General features: G+C 43.2%; 1 protein-coding gene across 1 annotated transcript in view; it reads right to left on the bottom strand.

Annotated features, from left to right (window-relative positions):
• Positions 1 to 286: 286 nt before the first annotated feature.
• The window catches only part of PCSK2 (proprotein convertase subtilisin/kexin type 2), a 362431-nt gene continuing 343889 nt past the window's right edge, over positions 287 to 18828 (bottom strand). The window contains exon 12 of the mRNA XM_075339275.1: positions 287 to 5307. Coding sequence (XP_075195390.1) covers positions 4815 to 5307 — 493 coding nt within the window. The 3' untranslated portion in view covers positions 287 to 4814. The remainder of the gene's footprint in view (positions 5308 to 18828) is intronic.

Genomic DNA, 18828 nt, shown 5'->3' on the forward strand with positions numbered 1-18828 from the left:
ATTTGGAAGTGATCTCTTAATTTTTGTCAGAGCTATATATATATATATATATATATATATATATATATATATATATATATATATATATATATATATATATATATATATTTTTAGAGAGAGTCATATCCTCTCACCCGCCTAGCCAATACAACTTTTGGGAGAAAAAAATCTTCCAGAAACATTCGGGGGTCTCAGATACAGTAAATCATACCTTAGGTGCACTAAAAGTAAACATAAATCCTTAAATCTTAATTTAATTGATGCATTACAAAGAAAAAAATGATAATAATTTGAATTAAAACATTTTCCTTTAATTGTATTTTTTTTCAATAAATATGTGCATCACAAATTATTTCGTGATTCGAATGGACATTTTTTTTTCAAAAAGTTTGAACTAAGAAATATGAACAAACATATTTAAAAATTGCTGCTATATATAATTTAATGATTTTTTTTTCCAACATAGAACTGCATGATTACAAGAATACAAATTAATGTACATGATAATTAAAAATGTTCACAAAAGGTGGAATGAAGGCCAAATATATTCTTATACAGAGAGTGATGACTAATCATTTTATGATAATTAGTACATATACATGCACACATACTTCACGCTGAACAGATTATATGAGTTTCTGTGTGTCACCTTCATATACAAACACTCATATACATATTTACTTTGGTTTATAATCTCTCCAAGTTTTAATACATTATTATTTCTTTTAAAAACTGGACCCTGAATATGGCATAATATATAGTGTTTTACATTAAATATATAATATATGAAAGAATTTCTTGTAGAAAATAGTACAATACCCTGCATTAAAGGATCACTCCGGGAAAAACTGATCCATTGCATTATGCCTAGTGCGGGTCGGGGCCTGAGGGGCGGAGCAGGACACACCTGTGCCTGAGGGAACAGACCATGACATGCCTGGCCTGAGAGGCGGATCATGACTCGCCTGGGTCTTAGAGGGCAGAGCATGGCACACCCGGGGCATGACACGCCTGGGCCTGATGGATGGATCATGACACGCCTGGGCCTGAGGGAACGTAGCATGACACGCCTGGCTTGAGGGGCGGATCATGACACGCCTGGGTCTTAGAGGGCAGAGCATGACACGCCTGGGCCTGAGGGAACGTAGCATGACACGCCTGGCCTGAGGGGCGGATCATGACACGCCTGGGTCATAGAGGGCAGAGCATGACACACTCGGGGCATGACACACCTGGGCCTGAGGGATGGATCATGACACGCCTGGGCCTGAGGGAACATAGCATGACACGCCTGGCTTGAGGGGCAGATCATGACACGCCTGGGTCTTAGAGGACAGAGCATGACACGCCTGGGCCTGAGGGAGCAAAGCATGGCACGCCTTAGTCTTAGAGGGCAGAGCATGACATGCCTGAGCATGAGGGAGCAGAGCACGACACGCCTGGCCTGGGGGGGGGGAGCATGACACGACTGGGTCTTAGAGGGCAGAGCATGACATGCCTGGGCATGAGGGAGCAGAGGATGACACACGTGTCCTGAGGGGCGGAGCATGACACGCCTGGCCTGAGGGGCAGAGCATGACACACCTGGGTCTTAGAGGGCAGAGCATGACGTGACTGTCCTGAGGGGCGGAGCATGACACGCCTGGGTCTTAGAGGGCAGAGCATGACATGCCTGGGCATGAGGGAGCAGAGCATGACACACCTGGCCTGTGGGGCGGAGCATGACACGCCTGGGTCTTAGGGGGCAGAGCATGACATGCCTGGGCCTGAGAGGGTGGAGCATGACACACCTGGGACTGAGGAGGCAGAGCATTACACGCCAGGGCCTGAGGGGGCAGAGCATGACACAAAAAAATACAAATTTGATATTTCCCATTAGGTTAAACGCAAAACATCTTTTTAACCCGGAGTATTCATTTAATATGCTCAGATAATATTAATTGTTGTGTTAATTAAAGGCAAATGAAAAAATGCTAACAATTAGTTAATAATAATAATTCAATACAAAAATGGAAAAAAAAATATATTGTGCTTTAATATCTCAAATTTCGCCTTGCTACACTCTTTATAAAACCAATATTACTTACATTATCTGATATTTTATTGCACATTTGGCAGTTGTTGTGGAAGGTAAAGTGAAATGAAATTCGCTTTTAAGAATCTTAATATATTAAAGAATTAATTTAAATTACTAAACATTTCTAGAAGATCATGTTTGATGTTGCTCTGAAATGTATAGCGCACATATTGTACAAACCGCTACAATGGCCATATTTATACACTGAGAGTGACATAGAGAAACAGATAAAAAGGACAGACTAGTGTGCAACTGATCATGGTTCTTAGGGGCACGGTAATGACTCCCCTAAATCTGACTGATTTTGGTCAACAATTCTATATATATGCAATGTATTTTTTGTTAGAGATATGTATATGTATATATATATATATATATATATATATATTTATATATATATCGAAGAAAAAATGTATTGCTAAACGAGTATTTACATATATATATATATATATATATATATATATATATATATATACACATATATATATATTCACACATACTCAGTTATCAATACATTTATGCTGGCTTTTTATATTTTACTACTTTTTTTTCCACTCTGACTGCTAGGTGTGGTTAACGCATAGGACGTCATTTTTCAGTTTGGCTATTCTTTTTTATTCTATTCTTTCAACTGGGGTTAACTTATAAAGACACTGGTGCATACTTTTATTTGGCTAGCATGTAACACTGCAATTACACTGATAAGGTCACTACAAGGCTAGGGTCACACTACAGCATAAAAAAAAATCGGTGCAATTTTCATACAGAAAAGTGGGGCGATTTTTTTGTCGTGTGACATCCATTTTTGTACTCAGCAGCTATTAATCATTTACAGTTTCCTATGTTACAGAATTGTAATGTATTCGTAAAAGTCAGATGCCATATTTTGGCATCCGATTTTTTTTCTCTCACCCGTAGACTTCAATGGGTGAGTCTTGTCCATTGTCCGAGTAAAATTACCGCATTCGGTGATTTTTTTTCACAGACAGATTGGGAAAAAAAACAGTCATCGACACTGCTCCAGTGAATACCATGGGTCAGTGGGCATGTTTTCAGGATTTCCTTAGCATTGCCCAGGTGTTGAAATCCTCAACCTGTGTAGATGATTAAATTATCACCTGTGGCATCTAAACAAATTCTAAAAACATGCACTGTAGATGGGCCTTGAGGACTAGAGTTGGGGAACACTGTATTAGAGGATCACTACATTTTCATTATCCAAGCCTACCACCAGAAACCCTGAAGTTAATCTAAAGAGTTTCCCTGAAGCAGCTGGTCAGAAGGGATGTCTGACTCAGAGGATGGGTTCTTCATCTGGCAAAGCTCTTACAAACCTTCCTGATTGCAAAACCGGAAAGGGGGATCTTACTAAGAGTTTTAGCCATTTGCTGCTTGGAAACCTGATGTCTCTGCCAGGTAGACCCTCAGAGAAGTCCTAGTTTTTTTTTGTAGCAAGGTCACTGTGAGTGCTACTGGGTATGCTCAGGCATCTTTACTCAATGGTCCCAAAAGCTTTGGGCCTCATTTAGGGCAAAGATCGAGCACCAAACCAAAATCCTTAGAGGGTACTTGGCAAGGCGATGAGATGGTAGTCATGTTGTAACAGCAGTAGAGCCTAGATAAAGAAATGTATTTGACCATGGTACCTGGTAATAGAATAGAAATATCCTTGAAACTCTAAGGGAAAAACCCCTTCCACCTCCCAAACCCCATCAATGTGATTTTGTGAAAATGTCTAAATGACATTTCAAAGGAAACTACAACTGGAGAACCACATTGTACCACTAAATATTTTTGGATTGTTTTGACAAAATATATAAAGGAAATCTGTCGCAAGGTTTTTGCTGCCACATTTCAGTAGTCAGTAAACTAGAAGCCATGATATTACTGCCGGCTGGCTCACTTACTGAGCTTCTTTTTATCTACTGCAGCTCTGTCAGTCCTCTCAGTGATTAACTCCTACTATGTGGCGAACCCCACCACCACTACTGATTGTCAGCTTTCTGCCTATGCACAGTTTATATAGAAAGCTGTCAATAGGTTATAGTATCAAAGAAATAGAGTACGTAACAATAAGTGCTTTAATTCAACACAGTGTGTAAATTGGTGACATTATGGTCAAAGATTAGACCTTCATCAGAGAATCACACAGCTGTTGGTGGTGTCAGTGGGTATGTAGTATCCAGCACAATGTATATCTGCGATCACGTCACTAGGTTATGACAGAGGGTTAGAAAGAGTGCATCATTGAAATGACTACCAGAGCTAATGATTTATCAAAACTTCGGCAAGGACTCCGTTAATTGACGCAACACTGGCATCCATCGGGGTCTTTGCCTCTATTTTATGCTGTCTTCAAATTGGAAAGCTTAAACCTGGAGATATATTTCCTTTAAGGAACATATATAACGCTTATGATACATAATTCTCTCATAGCAGGGGTACATTTTATTTTGAGTATTTTTTTTAAGCAAATTTTAATTTTGCTTTTGTTCAGCAGACAATGATACACAAAACGTCTTCAGATTGTGCGTGTTCTTTTTACTTTACAATATTAGGGGTAACACTGTAAAAATATATATTTATATATTTATTTGATTCCAAATAAAGAAATAGATGGCTATAAATATTTAAAACATATGATACTGAGAAGCCAGTGTATCCTATACAGAGATTTTAAGTGTCAGTAAGAGAAAAATCAGGAAAGGAAAATATAACACAGACATGCAGGACAGCCTTAGTTTTTACTTTTGTTTAATAGACTTTTCAGGCTTCTCTCTACGGCCTCGTCCAGTTCCTCTTCCAGCTCTTCCTTCTTTGACATAGCTAATTTTGACTGATAATCTCTAACTATTTGGTCTATGTAGGGGGCACTTTGAGTTCCATGCAGCATCAGGGTCCATTCTTTTAGCACACCTTTCTGTGGCATGCTTCCAACAAACCCAATCTCAAGAACCCAAGTACCTCTTGGGTCCTCTCCCCACGTGTGGGTGGTCATAAAGGGCCATTTATCAAATCCTACTTTAGAATCATCATCCCGAGGACGACGACTCAGCAAGATGGACTTGGTTCCCATTGGTGATGTCATGTTGATGTTTAGGTCACCGCGCCTTGTAGAATTCACCGTTATTACAGCTTGGACATGTTCCAGGTATCGTACAAAGTTTTCCTTCCCTTCGCATGCATCGGTTGTGAGTGTCAGAAACAATTTTCCTTCCGGAGGTATTTTCCTGTTCATAAAACAGAATAAAAGCTCATTATTAGAATAAACATTCTATGAATACATTTTCTATAGAATAACTGGAAACCAACCTTGAGATATACCATATATATATATATACCATACATAGGTTGCATGAATATTCATGTAAATCTGAGAACAATTATGATTTTATGCTTCCACTCCCTACTGCTCAGTTATGCTATGCCCTTGAAAATATTTTTCTTTTTTACACTAAATTGTTTAACATTCTGCTATCATTTTTCAATATCCCTATAGTTGAAACAGAGCTTCAAAAATGTAGCTATTGCTAAAATTCTATTTATCTGCAGCCATCACAATAAGACCCATAAAAGGGTTTTCCCACAAAGGTCATTTTAATCAATAGATCTTGGATTAATAATAATTTCCACAATTGGATGTGTTCTATAAAATGTTCCTGTGTTGAGATAATCTTATATATGTGTCCCTGCTATGTACTGTGTAATGGCCGTGTCTGACCGTACAGGGACATGGTCTGATCATACCAAATCTCCTGGGCCGTGCAGGAAGTAAGAAGAATACAAACATTGCAGCATGGGATAGCAAATTATTCTTTCTTTGAGTTAAAACATTTTTTTAAAAACAGTTAAGGCCCCGTTACACTCATTGACATATCTAACGAGATGTCGCTGGGGTCACGGAATTCGTGACGCACATCCATTCTTGTTAGCGACGTCGTTGCGTGTGACACTTACGAGCGACCGCTAATGATCCCAAATACTCACCAAATCGTTGATTGTTGACACGTCGTTCATTTCCCAAATATCGCTGCTCGTTTGGGATGCAGGTTGTTCGTCGTTCCTGAGGCAGCACACATCGCTACGTGTGACACCCCAGGAAGACGAACAACAGCGTACCTGCGTCCTCCGGCAATGAGTTGGGAGTGACATTCATGCGGCTGCTCTCCGCCCCTCCGCTTCTACTGGTGTCCTGCTGTGTCACGTCGCTGTGACGCCGCACAAACCGCCCCCTTAAAAAAGAGGTTGTTTGACGGCCACAGCGACGTCGTTTGTAAGGTATGTTTGTGTGACGCATACCAGCGATATTGTTCGCCATAGGCAGTGATTTGCCCGTGACGCACAAACGACGGGGCGGGTGCTATCGCTAGTGACATCGCTAGCAATGTCGCTGCATATAAAGCGGCCTTTAGGAAAATGTTTTACCTCACAAAAAGAATAATCTATCATTCCCTGATATCATTTAAGTATACTCTTTCGTATCCTCCCCTGCCCACGACCTGTTGTATGATCAGACCGTGGTCCCTTTACAGTAAGACATGGCCTTTACACAGTACATAACAGAAACACATATATACAGTTAGGTCCAGAAATATTTGGACAGTGACACAATTTTCGCGAGTTGGGCTCTGAATGCCACCACATTGGATTTGAAATGAAACCTCTACAACAGAATTCAAGTGCAGATTGTAACGTTTAATTTGAAGGTTTGAACAAAAATATCTGATAGAAATTGTAGGAATTGTACACATTTCTTTACAAACACTCCACATTTTAGGAGGTCAAAAGTAATTGGACAAATAAACCAAACCCAAACAAAATATTTTTATTTTCAATATTTTGTTGCGAATCCTTTGGAGGCAATCACTGCCTTAAGTCTGGAACCCATGGACATCACCAAACGCTGGGTTTCCTCCTTCTTAATGCTTTGCCAGGCCTTTACAGCCGCAGCCTTCAGGTCTTGCTTGTTTGTGGGTCTTTCCGTCTTAAGTCTGGATTTGAGCAAGTGAAATGCATGCTCAATTGGGTTAAGATCTGGTGATTGACTTGGCCATTGCAGAATGTTCCACTTTTTTGCACTCATGAACTCCTGGGTAGCTTTGGCTGTATGCTTGGGGTCATTGTCCATCTGTACTATGAAGCGCCGTCCGACCAACTTTGCGGCATTTGGCTGAATCTGGGCTGAAAGTATATCCCGGTACACTTCAGAATTCATCCGGCTACTCTTGTCTGCTGTTATGTCATCAATAAACACAAGTGACCCAGTGCCATTGAAAGCCATGCATGCCCATGCCATCACGTTGCCTCCACCATGTTTTACAGAGGATGTGGTGTGCCTTGGATCATGTGCTGTTCCCTTTCTTCTCCAAACTTTTTTCTTCCCATCATTCTGGTACAGGTTGATCTTTGTCTCATCTGTCCATAGAATACGGTGTTTTTCAGCAAATTTAACTCTGGCCTGTCTATTTTTGGAATTGATGATTGGTTTGCATCTAGATGTGAACCCTTTGTATTTACTTTCATGGAGTCTTCTCTTTACTGTTGACTTAGCGACAGATACACCTACTTCACTGAGAGTGTTCTGGACTTCAGTTGATGTTGTGAACGGGTTCTTCTTCACCAAAGAAAGTATGCAGCGATCATCCACCACTGTTGTCATCCGTGGACGCCCAGGCCTTTTTGAGTTCCCAAGCTCACCAGTCAATTCCTTTTTTCTCAGAATGTACCCGACTGTTGATTTTGCTACTCCAAGCATGTCTGCTATCTCTCTGATGGATTTTTTCTTTTTTTTCAGCCTCAGGATGTTCTGCTTCACCTCAATTGAGAGTTCCTTAGACCGCATGTTGTCTAGTCACAGCAACAGCTTCCAAATGCAAAACCACACACCTGTAATCAACCCCAGACCTTTTAACTACTTCATTGATTACAGGTTAACGAGGGAGACGCCTTCAGAGTTAATTGCAGCCCTTAGAGTCCCTTGTCCAATTACTTTTGGTCCCTTGAAAAAGAGGAGGCTATGCATTACAGAGCTATGATTCCTAAACCCTTTCTCCGATTTGGATGTGAAAACTCTCATATTGCAGCTGGGAGTGTGCACTTTCAGCCCATATTATATATATAATTGTATTTCTGAACATGTTTTTGTAAACAGCTAAAATAACAAAACTTGTGTCACTGTCCAAATATTTCTGGCCCTGACTGTATCTCAGCACAGGAGCATTCTTTTTAAACACATCCATATGAGGAACATATTATTATTCCAAAAGCTATTGATTGAAATTAACTTTAATATTAACTTTGTTGGTGGGAAAACTCCTTAAGGCCTCTGCCACATTCACGTGAAAATCACGCATGTGCCGAGAGACACGTATTTCCCCTGCGTGTTGCGTGCAGGTAAGTACGTGTCTCTGGTACGTGCGGGACACGTGTGTTCTACGTGTGCTATCCGCAATAGCACACGTAGAACTGGTAATTAACATACTCACCTGGTCCTTCCTGCTGTCCGCGCTGCTGTCCGTGGTGCTGATCTTTGGTCTCCAGCCCTCCTGTCTCCCCGCTGCTGCTGCTGCCAGGCAGTGAAGTGAATATTCTATGAGCTTAATGAGCGGCGGTCGGCAGCAAGAGGCAGCAGCGGCAGAGACAGGAGGGCTGGAGAAGGTGAGTAAATGTTTTTTTTTTCCACTGACACGTGTGTTTTCTCCGGCGTGTGTCACACGGGACCGCATCCACACTACACCCGTGTGGTATGGGTGCGGGCCGTGTGACACCCGTGCTGCGGGAGAAAACACTGACATGTCAGCGTTTTGAAAAACGCACACACGTACAAACGCACACGGACACACGTTCCGTGTGGTTTTACGTGTGTGTGCCTGCTACAATAGGGTAGCATTGCTTAATGTGTCTCCGTGCCGGCGGCACGGATGTGTGTTGCAGGCCTTAAATACAGCCAGGATTGTATCATTTAAAGGGGAAGGCCCTTTTCACACATCAGTTTTTTGCCATCAGTTACAATCCGTTTTCTCTGATGCTGATGCAACGGATAAATAATAAATTGGAGCATGCTCAGTTAAAAAAACAGACTCAGTCGCCGGATTCCGTCATTTTGCGGATGACGATGGATCCTGGGTCCATAGGCTTCCATTCTAACAAACGACGGACGGCGACGGATCCGTCGCTGTCCGTTTCTTCGACATACACAAAAAACGTTACTTTAGCCTTCATCTCCGTCCGACGGACAAACATTTTTCGACGGATCCGTCGAACGACGGATGAAACGTGAGGACATCTGTCGTAATCCGTCGCTGATACAAGTCGATGAGAAAAAAACAGATCGAGCAGTATCAGTTGCCGGATCCATTTTTTTAAAAATTCGACGGATTGTGACTGATGGCAAAATACTTATATGTGAAAGGGGCCGAGCTGTCACAAGGATGTAGTAACTCACCAACATGTTATCCATGATCGTAATAGATTAAATAGGTTGTCCATTACTCGGACAACCCCTTCTTATTCAGAGTGTTTGATGTTAAAATACATACACTTGTACTCACGTTTGGTGCCAGTGCGATTTTAGCAGTGTCGGCACTCGCTCTCCCAGGGCTCATGTGACAATGTTATGTCACATGAGCCCTGCGCCCAATCAGCATTGGCTTCACTCTCCCCACCTTAGGACATATAAAACATCAAGCTGCCAGCTACAGCTCTAAATTCCGCTTGATGTTTAATTTGTCCAAAGGAGGAGAAAGCGAAGCCAGTGCTGAGAGATCACTTGATGCAATAATGTCAAGTGAGCCCCAGGAGAGTGAGTCCCAACACAGCTGAAATGACGCCAGCACCGCAGGTGAGAAAGTGTTTTTATTTTAATGGGGTCAAACAGTCTGATTTTGTTATGCAGCATTGATCACAATATAGAAGGACATCATTGCCGACCTTTTACCGTCATAGATAACTAGTTAGTGGTAGCTTTCATGTCACTTTTTACTTGTTATGCTGCATCAGGCAAAATATAGAGGGACATCATTGTCAACTGTTGACAACATTATCCTTGAAACTGTTTATTTAGGTCACAGGAGAATTCACATTGTCCCGATCCATGGCTGCTGGGTTTTTTCAGTGCATATCTGTCAAAAGGATACAGGCTGCTACTTATACCAGTTCACTGACAGATTCTCAGAGTAACAGCAAGAAAAGTAAATTCCCATCTATTAGCTAAGTGATCATACACTTTAAGGTAAGGTCGTCAGCTGCCTGCTGAGGTTACTATCCACAAAGAAAAGAGCACTTGCACGGTTTCCAGGACTAAGAATATAGAAAGAAATAGATGAAGAAAAAAAACAAATGGATCATAAGATATACAGAACGTTCTAGTCTGTCAGGTTATTTAATGGTCCTGGTGGTTGACAACCACAGCTATAAAGGTGTCCAGCCATAGACATTACAGGAAAGTTAACTAAACCCACTGATTGCAATGGAATCAGCCAACTATCTTATGTCTATGGTGACCTCCATAATTCCCCTGACAGATGATGCAAAATCCATTTCTTCTAAAGGGACTTAAGCCGCCACCAGAGATGTCTGTCAGATGCTGAGGGGTACTTTGCACACTACGACATCGCAAGCCGATGCTGTGATGCTGTGCGCGATAGTCCCCGCCCCCGTCGCAGCTGCGATATCATGGTGATAGCTGCCATAGCGAACATTATCGCTACGGCAGCTTCACATGCACTTACCTGCCCTGCGACGTCGCTCTGGTCGGCGACCCGCCTCCATATTAAGGGGGCTGGTTATACGGTGTCATAGCGACGTCACACGGCAGGCGGCCAATAGAAGCGGAGGGACGGAAATGAGCGGGACGTAAAAATCCCGCCCACCTCCTTCCTTCCGCATAGCCGGCGTGAGCCGCAGTACGCAAGGGGATGTTCCTCGCTCCTGCGGCTTCACACACAGTGATGTATGCTGCCGCAGGAACGAGGAATAACATCGTAACATCGGTATTTCTCAATTAATGAAAATGACCGAAGCTACACCAATGATACGATTACGACGCTTTTACGCTCGTTAATCGTATCATAAAGGATTTACACACTACGATGTCGACAGTGACGCCGGATGTGCATCACTTTCGTTTTGACCCCACCGACATCGCAGCTGCGATGTCGTAGTGTGCGAAGTGCCCCTTACTCTCCTCTTCTGACTGCAAACACATTGCATGACGCATGAAGATATATATAGAAGGAGGGTCAAGAGGAATAGCTCAATAGGCCATCAGCTAATGAAGTAGTATGGACAACTTAATTTTAAATACATAAACAAACAACAACTGCAATCATGTGTGGTCAGTTTAAAGGGAACCTGTCACCAGATTTGGCTTCTACTGTATAAGCTGCGGCCACCACCAGTGAGTTCTTATATACAACATTCTAGAATACTGTATATAAGAGCCCAGGCCACTGTGTAGAACGTAAAAAAAGTTTATTATACTCACCTAGGGGGCTGATCGGTCTGATGGGCGTCGCTCCTCTCCGGTCTGGCACCTCTTCCATCTTCTGTGATCTTTGTCCTCCTTTCCCGTCCGGTATTATTCACAGAGAGGGCTGCATTGGCATGCACACTTTCATCTGCACTGCTGAGTGCAGAGCAAAGTACTTTAATGCACAGACGCGAGACAAGGTCAAAGACTGCCCGCGCATGTGCACTACAGTACTTTGATTTGCCCTCAGCAAGGAAGATGAAAGTACACCAGCGCAGGAGCACAAAGGAGGCCTCACTGTGAATGATGCCGGATGGGGTTCGGCAGGAGGAGGAATATCGCAGAAGATGCAGGTGGCGCTGGAGCGGAGAGCAGCGACACCCATCGGACTGGACCGATCCACTCCCTGGGTGAGTGTAATAAAAGTGTTTTTTACGTTCCACAGAGTGGCTTGTGCTCTTATATACAGTATTCTGTATATAAGAACTCACTGCTGGTGGCCGCAGCTTATAGGGACCAAATCTGGTGACAGTTTCCCTTTAAGCATCATGTAAATGATTATTTGGTATTTGCCTCCCTATCTAATGGTGTAGCATGCGGAGAGGGGCACTATATTGTGGCACAAAATTTTAACCACACTCTTAAATGCTCCAACATGCAGCAAAGAGAGTGGCTATTTGGAGCTGCCTATGTGGAGTGCAAAAATCGAGATGAGTTTGTCATAGGCTGCTCTCCTCCATATGGACAGTGACCAAGATGACAAAACTAAGTGTAAAGAAGTGAGCTTTCATATCTTGGTCACTGCCTATGCAGAGCTCCGAAGCCAAAGACAAAGACATCTCGACCACTGCGCATGAGCATCAACTGAGATGATTGATATTGCTCATAATTCAAGACTTTCTTCATGCTTTACTAAGAACACTCTTACATCTTTATACTTTTTGTAGCTCCAGGGTAAGCCCAAATTCAGGGTTAGCCTGTTAAGCAGAGCAATCCCATATTATGTAGGATATACAGCTTAGCATTGTTGAGGTTAAAAGCCCTTTAAACAGAAAGTCAGGAGCACTAGTTCCAATTGGTGGCACTAGAATTTGTCTAATTCTCTCAGGAGGCTATTTGCATATTTAAATTACCAAAGTAGCATTTCCTATAAATCTCTCTATGATGAGTTCAAAAAAGAGAAATTTTACACCTTTAACATAAAAAATAAGTTATAACTTTTTATTTTTTAAATTTTGTGTGACTTTAGCAAACAACACAAAAAACCTAGCTAGTCAATGAGCAAACTAGAGGTACATCAGTTTTTTCTGACTTTCCATAAAAAAAATACATGTGCTTTGGGTATATGCCGGATTAATGGAAGGGGGTTAGTGCTTTATGGGTTAGGGAGTGCACAAATAATTACCTTATATCGCACAGAGTGTCTGTGATTGGAAGCAGCCAGCTGATACACTGCCACTCAGGGCGGGGGCACGTCTGACTGCAACCAATCACAGATGCCGGTGGGTAGGGAAAGCAGTGCATATGCAATGACCGTAATAAGCGGCCCCAGAAGTGAATCAGAGGCAACAGGAGCAGTTGCAGCTGCGCTGGAGCTGCTTGCTCCTATCACTCTATCCTTTCTACTACTATTTTTAATAGCCGCATTCTGGTCCCCATAAACGTACATGGGGATCGGCGTCCGGTCAGATACCTGGGCTGGAATCCCATTTTTTTTTAACCCAGTTAGACCCGCCGATCCCGGATATCTGTGAATACGACCATCACTAGTCACTAGTCTCTGTGCTCTAGGGGGTATCAGTTTACTCACCTCCTTTGCCAGTACTTTTCCAGTGACATCGTGTTACATCACCGCCGGAGTCTGCTCCAGCGACTTCTGCTCCGATCGCCAGGCGACGCCGTGTTCCTGCCGTGGATGGTGCTGGTGATGGGAGAGGAGTCGATGCCAGCAGCACCGGTGGGCGCAGGCTCCGATCATCCACTGGGCTGGGTTATCTTGGGATCTGCAGTACCGCTGGCTGACTGTAGGTGGCGGGTGTCTCCCAGCTGAAGTACCATCATTCAGCTACAGCTAATGGGAAGACACCACACCCTTCTTATTCCCCCTCCTGTCTGCTGACCTCTGCCAGAGATAGTTCTGATTCTGGCTCATGTGCTGTTTGTTTTGTGATTCCTATGCGCTCACTTGCTTGTTGTTGACTACCCTTTTGCCTGCTGTTTTGTACCTCGCTGCCCGACCCGGATCTGACCACTGCTACGTTTTCTGTTTACGCCTTTGCCTGCCGATTCTGTCCCTGTTCTGCTGTTCCTGGTTTGACCCTGCCTGACGACTACTCTCATTGGACTGCAGCCTTCCATGGGTAGAGATCTCCAGGGCCCTGTGTAATTCCAAATCCCTGTATAGGGGTTAAAGGGTTTCAGGGTTCTGGGGTCCTGCTTGGTGAGGGGCTTCCCTCTAGTCTGTCCATTACATCCTACCTGAGTCTGTTGATCCAGGCAGGTGTTACACATCGGTGCCAGAGCTCACATTATGTTTTCATGTTATGTGAGCCCTGCATCAAATCAGAATCTGCTATTAGGCCACTTCAATCTCACTTCCTTTGGACATAACTGACAACCAGAGGAACTCAGAACAGCCTCAGCTCTCATTTCATCAGTGGTCAGTTTTGTCCTAAGAACGTTAAAGTGGCCCACTAGCGGATGCAGATTGGATGCAGGAATCACTAACATAATGATGTCACGTGAGCCGCTGGAACAACGCTGGCACCAGAGGTCCAAGACATCTTTATTGTATGTGTAGGAATACTGTTATTGAGAAGGGATTGTCTGAGAAGTGGAGAACCCCTGTAACGTCATTCCTGGTGTCCTGTCAACAGAGACATTCTTTGGAGGTGGTCTGCAACATTGGAGATGTCGAGGTGATGTCAATTGGGCAAAATCCCAAAATTGCAACTGTTGTCACATGAACACTGCTGTAAGTGTAAATACATTAGAGTTTTGTTATTCTGAGGATGGTAAGTAGCATAGCAAATAAATATTTACTTGCGATATCCCTTTAAACACCTTACACTATTAAGGGTGCTTTACACACTGCGACATCGCTAATGACATATCGTCGGGGTCACGTCATTAGTGACGCACATCTGGCGCCATTAGCGACATCGCAGCGTGTGACACCAAGGAGTGACAATCAACGATCGCAAAAGCGTCAAAAATCGTTGATCGTTGACACGTCGCTCCTTTTCATAATATCGTTGGTGGTGCATGCCGCTGGTTGTTCGTCGTTCCTGTGGCAGCACACATCGCTGTGTGTGACACCGCAGGAATGACGAACATCTCCTTACCTGCGTCCACTGGCAATGAGGATGGAAGGAGATGGGCGGCATGTTCCGGCCGCTCATCTCCGCCCCTCCTCTGCTATTGGGCGGCCGCTTAGTGACGCCGCAGTGACGTCGCTATGACAACGAACGCACCTCCCACTGGAGGGAGGTATTGTTCGGCGGTCACAGCGATGTCACTGAAAAGGTATGTGCGTGTGATGCTGCCGTAGTGATAATGTTCGCTACAGCAGCGATCACCAAATGTCGCACGAACGACGGGGGTGGGTGCTATCGCTAGCGATGTCGCAGCGTGTAAAGCACCCTGTAGTTACTTTACTCTATTTGTTTAAATCTTTCATTTCTTCATCTTCCTCCCTTTTATACTGCACATCACTTTATAATGCGGCTCCCACGTTGCATTAATACCTTGCTCCCTCTTCTTTTTATTATTTTCCTTACAGGTTATTACAGAAGACGAGGCATTTGACGCATAATTACATGTTACATATTGTATGAGTCTGAGTGTAATCCTCGGCTCCACGATACATTTTCCTGTTTATAATCCTGACAATGACATGATGAAATAAAGCATTTGAAATATTAATGGAGCCGCTGACAACACTGGTTGCAGACGATGAAGGCTACCCAGCTTCTTTGCACTAATTGACAGGGTTGCCAAGGTGCACGACAGAGGATGCTGAGGAGACTATATATAGAATCTGTTCTCCAAGTCTATGAGGAGGAGAAAGCAATTATCCATAGTATGACTGAATCAAATGTTAATGGAAGCTGCACTGCGATTCCCTGGAGCCAGGATTTTACTTCCTCGGAGTAAATAATACAGGTTTATAAGATATAATTTGGCTTAAACAATTTAAGTAAATTATTTGGTATTACTTCCCGTATGTATGCTTACAAACTGTAATAATATAACACATAATAATACCAAATAATTTGGTTTGTGAGGTCTGCAACTATAACAGCCCATAAAGGGTTAATGTAGCATGTGCTGATATCCATGTATCTGCTGATCTGATGAAGTGGAAAACCAGAAGATGCTGAGTAGGGAAATCCAGGTCTGTAAGGGAATCTTAGCCAATCAACGTCACTATGAGAGTGTTAGAGGGGCTCTCGGGGACCACATTTATGTAAATTGCACTGTCCATGATTGTGGAAATATGAAAAAACAAAACAACAGCTTATAATAGGCCTCCTCTAGTGACAAAGTGGAATCAAAACTAAAGTTGCAAATTGGAATTAGGAGTAGTAAACTTAAGGCTACTTTACACACTGCGATATCGGTACCGATATCTCCAGCATGCGTACCCGCCCCCATCAGTTGTGCGACACGGGCAAATCGCTGCCCGTGTTGCACAACATTGCCCGGACACGTCACACGGACTTACCTTCCCTGCGACGTCACTGTGACCGACCAACCGCCTCCTTTCTAAAGGGGCGGTTCATTCAGCGTCACAGCGATGTCACAGCAGCGTCACTGAACCGCCGCCCAATAGAAGCGGAGGGGCGGAGATTAGCGGGACGGACATCCCGCCCACCTCCTTCCTTCCGCATTGTGGTCAGGAGGCAGGTAAGGAGAGCTTCCTCGTTCCTGCGGTGTCACACGGAGCGATGTGTGCTGCCGCAGGAACGAGGAACAACTTCGTTACTGCTGCAGTAACGATATTTGAGAATGGACCCCCATATCACCGATGAGCCATTTTGCACGTTTTTGCGACGATGCAAAATCTCTCATAGGTGTCACACGCAACGGCATCGCTAAAGCGACCGGATGTGCGTCACAAATTCCGTGACCTCAACGAGATCACTTGAGCGATGTCGTAGTGTATAAAGCCCGCTTTACACTTTGTAAATGACAGCTTCATAAATCTCCATACACTTTAATGTCAATCTACAGCTTCCACTACTGGACATCCAATGATACTGGATCCCATGATAAGTAATGTGAATTAAACAAGAAAAAAAAGGGGCAACAGCTGACTGAACGGGGAGCGAGTAGCAGACCACACAAAAAGTGGGACACTTACTGGGGAACAATACCTCGTTCCCACTAATCCAGGCTCATCTTCCTTCCACAACTTTCCAAACTCCGTGATAGAGTGAAAAAAAACCTTTTAGAACCAATGCTGCAGGAATAAAGTTTACTACATTGATTTAAGAAAAAATATGCAAAAAAAATGAATCTACACGTTTCGGATTTTCCCTTCATCAGGATCCAGCAATTAGAATGGATATATCTTTCTTGTATCCATGCAAACAACTCATCTATGTAGTTGCAAACATGGAGTTTTTTTTATAATACAATAGTCACACAGTACATAAACATTTTAATAGGGTAAAAATCACACCTTGCAAGTATTTTCTGCAATATATTACACTTTCTATAGTAGAAAATTCATGTGTGTAATCATAGATAATAAAATTATACTATATGAACAAGATGACGTGTATTGAAAACTTTCTGCTTTCTGTATAAAATGTATTAAAGAGGATGGCCACTTCTTTTACATTGATGTCCTATCCTTAAGGTCCCGTCACACACAACAAGATCGCTAATGAGATCGTTGCTACCTCACCGTTTCTGTGACGCAGTAACGATCTTGCCAGCGATCTCGTTATGCGTGACACCTACCAGAGATCATGCCGCTGCTGTGAGATGGCTGGTCGTTGCCAAAGGGTCCGGACCATTTTCTTCAAAGGTGATGTCCTGCTGGGCAGGACACATCACTGTGTTTGACACCTAACAATGACCTCCTATACAGGTCGCTCATCGTTATACAGGTTGCTCATCGTTACTGCATTGTTGGTAAGATCTGACTGTGTGACATCTCACCTGTGACCTCCCAGCGACTTACCAGTGATCCTTATCAGGTCGCATCGTTTTCGGGATCGCTGGTAAGTCGTTGAATGTGACGGAGGCTTTAGGACTATCTGAGGACTTGAGAACCAATACTGTTGAAAAATATCAACAATCTCAAGGTTACAAGTCCTTCTCAAAAAAGCACAGCCGTAGTAAAATAGCAACAGGGTGAATACTGTATATGCCAGCTTAGATTAGTGAGTGGCAGGTATCGCAGAACTGTGCTATTTATTATTGTAGGACAAGTATACGAGAATCGCACACAAGCCGGCACATTCCTGCAGATGTGATGACACCTGATGCGGAAGTGAGCTGAGCTGAATTATCCTTTTAACCTACTAAAATTCATATAGAAAGTGTAAGCGGCCATGTCAGGTGCAGCAGAACGTCTTTGCCTCCCTTTTCTCTATGTAGAACTTTATGAGCAATAATTGTCAGCTCACACCTCACCAAGCTAAAAATGCGTTTGCTAAAGAAAATTTGGAAGTGTATGATCAGTCAAGGAGATGCAAATCTCTCTGAAAAGATACATTACTAACTTTCCTTTTTACTGTATCTTCACTTGTACTATTGATTATAAATTTACAGAGTTACTCTGTAGATTTACTTTTTCGAGAAAGAAATACTATGAAATATCTTTTGCAAAAAACATCCATTTGCCCAGCTGCTGAACATCAATGAGTCTCTGTGAAAAGGATCTACTGATGGATTATTGATTTGTACAGTCAGAAAGCTGTGTGCCATTAATGTGATTACTTCACTCTGCAGTTGACACACATTCCTATAATGGTGCTCTCATTTATGGCTGGAAAGCGTATTAGGGCCTAGTTGTTTTATTCAAGCTCTGCAATCTCTACTCCAACACTGCTGTAATAATTGCATACCTCCCAACATTTAAAGATGAGAAAGAGGGACAAAGTGCCGCGGCAATTTTAAGCCACGCCCCATAACCACACCCATTTTGCAATCTGTCACGCCCATGACTCGCCCACCCCAGGGCTATGGGACACCCGGTGCCTGGCCGGACTAGTCCGGTGGTAGTCAGTGGTGGCTGGGCCCGGCTCCGTGGCCCTGGTGGGTGTCA

Source organism: Anomaloglossus baeobatrachus, chromosome 3 (genome assembly GCF_048569485.1).
Source record: "Anomaloglossus baeobatrachus isolate aAnoBae1 chromosome 3, aAnoBae1.hap1, whole genome shotgun sequence".
Lineage (NCBI taxonomy): Eukaryota > Metazoa > Chordata > Amphibia > Anura > Aromobatidae > Anomaloglossus > Anomaloglossus baeobatrachus.